This window comes from Cibotium barometz, chromosome 8 (genome assembly GCF_041138505.1).
Source record: "Cibotium barometz isolate CiBa-2024 chromosome 8, ASM4113850v1, whole genome shotgun sequence".
NCBI lineage: Eukaryota > Viridiplantae > Streptophyta > Polypodiopsida > Cyatheales > Cibotiaceae > Cibotium > Cibotium barometz.
In genome coordinates this window covers 62,600,970-62,605,477 of record NC_141053.1, presented here as the reverse complement: position 1 = coordinate 62,605,477, position 4,508 = coordinate 62,600,970, and the positions used below count along the sequence as shown (strand labels likewise).

General features: G+C 45.8%; 1 protein-coding gene across 1 annotated transcript; it reads left to right on the top strand.

Moving 5' to 3' along the window:
* The first annotated feature begins 2,174 nt into the window (after nucleotides 1–2,174).
* On the top strand, nucleotides 2,175–3,957 carry LOC147636528 (flavanone 3-dioxygenase 2-like). Its single transcript, XM_086801991.1, has 4 exons — nucleotides 2,175–2,598; nucleotides 2,717–2,949; nucleotides 3,043–3,367; nucleotides 3,495–3,957. Exons 1-4 carry the CDS (start codon nucleotides 2,353–2,355, stop codon nucleotides 3,759–3,761), a joined length of 1,071 nt encoding a protein of 356 aa, XP_086658117.1. The 5' UTR covers nucleotides 2,175–2,352; the 3' UTR covers nucleotides 3,762–3,957.
* The last annotated feature ends 551 nt before the right edge of the window (nucleotides 3,958–4,508 follow it).

The window sequence follows — 4,508 nt, the reverse complement described above, 5'->3', positions numbered from 1 at the left end:
TCTCTTTAGCCAGTGGATCTCAAATCAATCACGCTAAGACAAGTTTTAGAGTTTTTGAAGGTGTGCCTCCTCCAGCCATCCTGGCCACTGGATGTAAGGCTATTCCGAAAGGGGAAGTCTTCAGGCTGTTAGGCATACCCATGGGGTTTAATATTTTTGCAGAGATGGGATTTTGTTCTGCAGAAGCTTAAAAGCGAGGTTTTGAAATGGAGTCATATAAATACAGGTGTGGCTTCTAGAGCTTTTGTCCTCAACCATTTTATTATTCTCTCTGTGGACTATTTTCTGGCATGCTGGAGACCCTCTAAAACCCAATTAAACTCCCTGTATACAATTATGGGGAACTTCCTATGGGGAGGATCCTTAGATAGAAGGAAAATCAACAAGGTGGCTTTTCAAGTTTGCTATATGGACAAAGAACAGGGTGGTTTGGGCATCATCAACATTGGAATGCTGGCTGAAAAACTTGCAGCTAAGTGGATTCAAAGGGCCATCTTCTCCAAGGATGTTTGGGCAGACTTGCTTAAAAGAAATGTGGATAAGTTTTTTAAAAGAACAAAAGAGCTTGGAAAGGGTTCTCACTCAATGAGGTTCTTTTTTCTAAGGCTCACTTATCTCCTAATGGCAGCAAGCTCAGCTGTAGAATGTGGGAGTCTTGGATGGGCTTCAAAAATCTTTTTTCTTTCCAGATGTATACTAAGAGGGGTCGATATGCGTATGCAGCAGATTCAGTGTGGTTTGGTCACTTGGTCAAGCCTATTGCCAATGTTCACTTGCAGACCGGCTTTTCTTGTTTCAAAGCAGGGGTTAAGGTATGGGCAGACCTTTGTGACTCGTCTAGGATGTTAAACAGTGTCCAAATAAGAAACAAGTTTTCCTTACAGCGTGGCTATGTTGATCTAATTGTTCAAAGATGTAATGAATTGAATGTTATCATTCCTCATGTGGGTAAATGTGATTATAAGGAGTTTTAAAAGCTCTTAGATGGGGATCTTCCAAGAACCTTCTCAAACTCCCAAACCCACATATTGCAACCAATTTGGAGTTCAAACTCAACAAAAGGTGGACTGTGAACTGGAACAAGCATCAATGGTCATTTCGCTTCAAAATTATTTGGGCCTTTGCCCAAGAAAGGAAGCACGCAATCTTGGTTTGGCTCGTTGTTCACAAAGCAATTTGGACGCACGAGAGAGCTCGGAAGTTGGGACATGGGAATGGTATATGCCCTCGATGTAAAGCAAATCTTGAGATCGTTTCTCATCTCTTTTACACATGCCCTGACACTAAACAATTTTTGAAAGTGCTTAATGATGCCTTCGAGAAGACTAGAAGCTTCACGCTCAGCTGGAAAGAAGCTTCCCGCTCAACTGGAAAGAAGTTCTGTTAGGGGAATGTTGATAGCTAGACCCCTTAACCTGGTAGTCTGTCAGATGTCTCATGTTGTGGCATGTCTAGAAACAAAGGAATGAAGCCCTTTTTGGCATAAAAACTAATCACAATTTCTTTCTATTTCTTGACAGCAGTATGCTCAAGTTGACCAAGCAAGTCCAACCTAGAGGTGAAAGTTCTGAAGCTGGTCGCTGGCAGGATCATCCGTGGAGAAAGTGGAGGAAAGTTCTCAAATCTTCTAACTCTAACACTAAGGCAAGCATGTGTCAAGGCCTGGAAAAGGAATGCTTCAGAAGGCTCCAATATGGTGATCATCGGGCTTAGTCCACTCAAGAATACAGAGAGGAAACAGCACACCTTTTCATTCATGTCCTTTGCTTTTTATATAGGTGGTTTATCCTCAGTCCACTGGTTATATGCCATTCTTAGCAATCCTTTTTTAGTCCATTCTTAGCAATCCTTTTTTAGTTCAGATAGGTGTTCTCATCTTTGAGTGTTTTTGGATTGTAGCTAAAGCCACCTATTGGCTTAGCTGTTTTAAGGGTCCCCATGGACTTTCCTCATGGGTCGCTGTAATTTCTTCCTCTTTTAATATATTCCTGTTTCTACTAAAAAAGAAAAAGAAAAAAAAGACAACAGTACTGTAAATATTTTATTCCCAAAAGTATGGCAATGAAGAGAAGTATGGCAATGAAGAGGAAACATGTGTTTGGACTCTGGAGGAGTATCCCCAACGTGCTTTGCAACCTCTTAAATGTGTTAGTCTGTGACACGCAATACGCGCTAGGCACCTCTATTGTATCGGAACGTGTGGGATCGCAATCAAAGCGAGGCATACAGCACATTGGGCGTGGTGGGGAAGAGTTGATTAAAGCCCGTCGTCGCCTCCTGCCTTGTAGTCTGTTTGTTGTGCTCCGCTCCTCCCTCCCCACCCAGCCAGCCACATACGCGCGCAACCACAGGATGGCTCCCACTGTGATGGGCGGAAGCTTTCGGGATCACGTTACTGGCGTGAAGGAGATGCTGGATCAAGGGATCACCGACGTGCCCAGCAAGTACATTCGGCCGGCACACGAGCGGCTTGATGAGTCGAAAGTGTGTACCGAGGACCATATCCCGGTCGTCGATCTCGCGGACCTGCTGGGGGCGCGGCGGGCGGAGGTAGTAAGCCAGATTGGGCAAGCGTGCGAGGAGTGGGGCTTCTTCCAGGTAGTGAATTCTCTGCGCAGACTAGTAATTAAGAGCGCGATGAAAGCACAATGCAACATTGTTAGCTTTCTGCGGGAATGCATCATTAACTGTTCTGCTCGAATTACCTCGCCTGCAGGTGGTGAACCACGGAGTGGACCTCAACAAGATTTTGAAGGCGGTTAGTAAGTTCTACGAGCTGCCCGCCTCGGAGAAGCGCCTGCTCCCGTCCCACAACGCGGACAGCGGCATCACTTTCGCAACGGGCTTCAACAACGCGGCGGGCGCCGCTCAGGACTGGAAGGACGCGCTCGTTGTGCGGCGCCGCCCGGGAATTTGCGACGGCTTCAAGAACGCACCGGAAGTGCTGAGGTAGGGGGTTATGTACTCTGAATTGATTTCAAGGGGGCTGATCACTTCCATTTCAATTATGGCTAATTTGTGCGCGTTGGAACCTGTTTGCAGCGAGGACCTGCAGGAGTACCAGGAGGCAATCGACAAGCTGGCGGCTCAGCTGTACACGGCCATATTCGAGAGCCTGGGACTGAGCGAAGAGTACACGAAGGATGCTCTACCCGGAATCGACCGTTTGGTCTTGGCCATCAACTTTTACCCGCCTTGCCCGGACCCTAGCCTCGTGTTTGCCCTCAGCGCCCACTCCGACGTGAGCAGCTTCACCATCCTTCTGCCGGACGAGGTGCCCGGCCTCCAAATCAAGAAGGGCGACAAATGGGTGCCCGTCAACCCCGAGCCCAACGCCTTCATCATCAACATAGCGGACCAGATCGAGGTTTAATCTTGCTCTCCAGCTTCCCTTTACACAATATAGGCATCCAATCAGTGTGCTGGGGATAATTAGCATAATAAGTTTTGTTAAGGCGCTAACTCAATACCACCCTCCATTGTGCCTTTCTCAGATCTTGACCAATGCCAAATATAAAAGCGTAGAGCACCGAGTAGTGGCGAACAAGGGCAGGCCCCGGACCTCCCTAGCTGCCTTCTATGGCCCCCCTGAAGAAACCACCATCGCCCCCCTCCCGGCCTTGTGTGATGAGAAGAACCCACCCGTCTTCAGAGAGGTCGTCTTCGGCGAGTACCTCCGGGACTACTACTCCAACAATCTCCCCCTCTATAAAACTACGCTCAACTATGCTGGTGGCAAGTATGTTGCACCATCGGCGTGATCCGAGCTCTCAACTCACATGATCCGAATATAATGACGTTATCGTATAGTCTACTAATAACTGCGGTTTTGAATTGCACAAGCTTTTCTGGGTGAGCACATAGACCTATGTATACGTAAAGCAAAGACCTATGTATACGTAAAGCATACCATGTATCTTGCTTATCATTAATATGAGTGTTGTTTCTCTCTCGAAATTCCACTGCGTTGTTTGTCTTACGAAAATGACATTATTTTAGCATCTCACTCTACCAAACCAGAGAGCATAACTTAATCATTAATATGACTGTTGTTTCTCTCTCGAAATTCCACTGCGTTGTTTGTCTTACAAAAATGTCATTATTTTAGCATCTCACTCTACAAAACCAGAGAGCATAACTTACTCAATCTACACTATATCCATGAAACCATAGAAATCTGCTCTCTCACAACTATGGTTGGCCACCATCACTTCATTAATGCATTCCCATAATAGATATTGGGCCTCTATATTGTCCTCTTTCATTTCACATGTTGCAATGGTGAGAAGATCTTGCATGCTGCAAGAAAACGATAGTCATTTAAGTGGTTGTACAATGAGTTTACTCTAACCACCTAAATACTCTAAATTGCTAATTTATTACCTTGGATCATATACATGACAAGCCATGGTCACTCAATCTGATGTTCATCAGGTGTGGTCGAACTGTATCCACACATGTCACAGGTCATCAGAGCCAGTCCGTCACATTCAATTCACTAAATCTAA

Bases quoted from the DNA above. Each gene is read 5' to 3' on its own strand.
- LOC147636528 (XM_086801991.1), top strand. From the start codon at position 2,353: ATGGCTCCCACTGTGATGGGCGGAAGCTTTCGGGATCACGTTACTGGC. The intron at 2,950-3,042 runs GTAGGGGGTTAT...ACCTGTTTGCAG, and splicing joins AACGCACCGGAAGTGCTGAG to CGAGGACCTGCAGGAGTACC. The intron at 3,368-3,494 runs GTTTAATCTTGC...TGCCTTTCTCAG, and splicing joins ACATAGCGGACCAGATCGAG to ATCTTGACCAATGCCAAATA.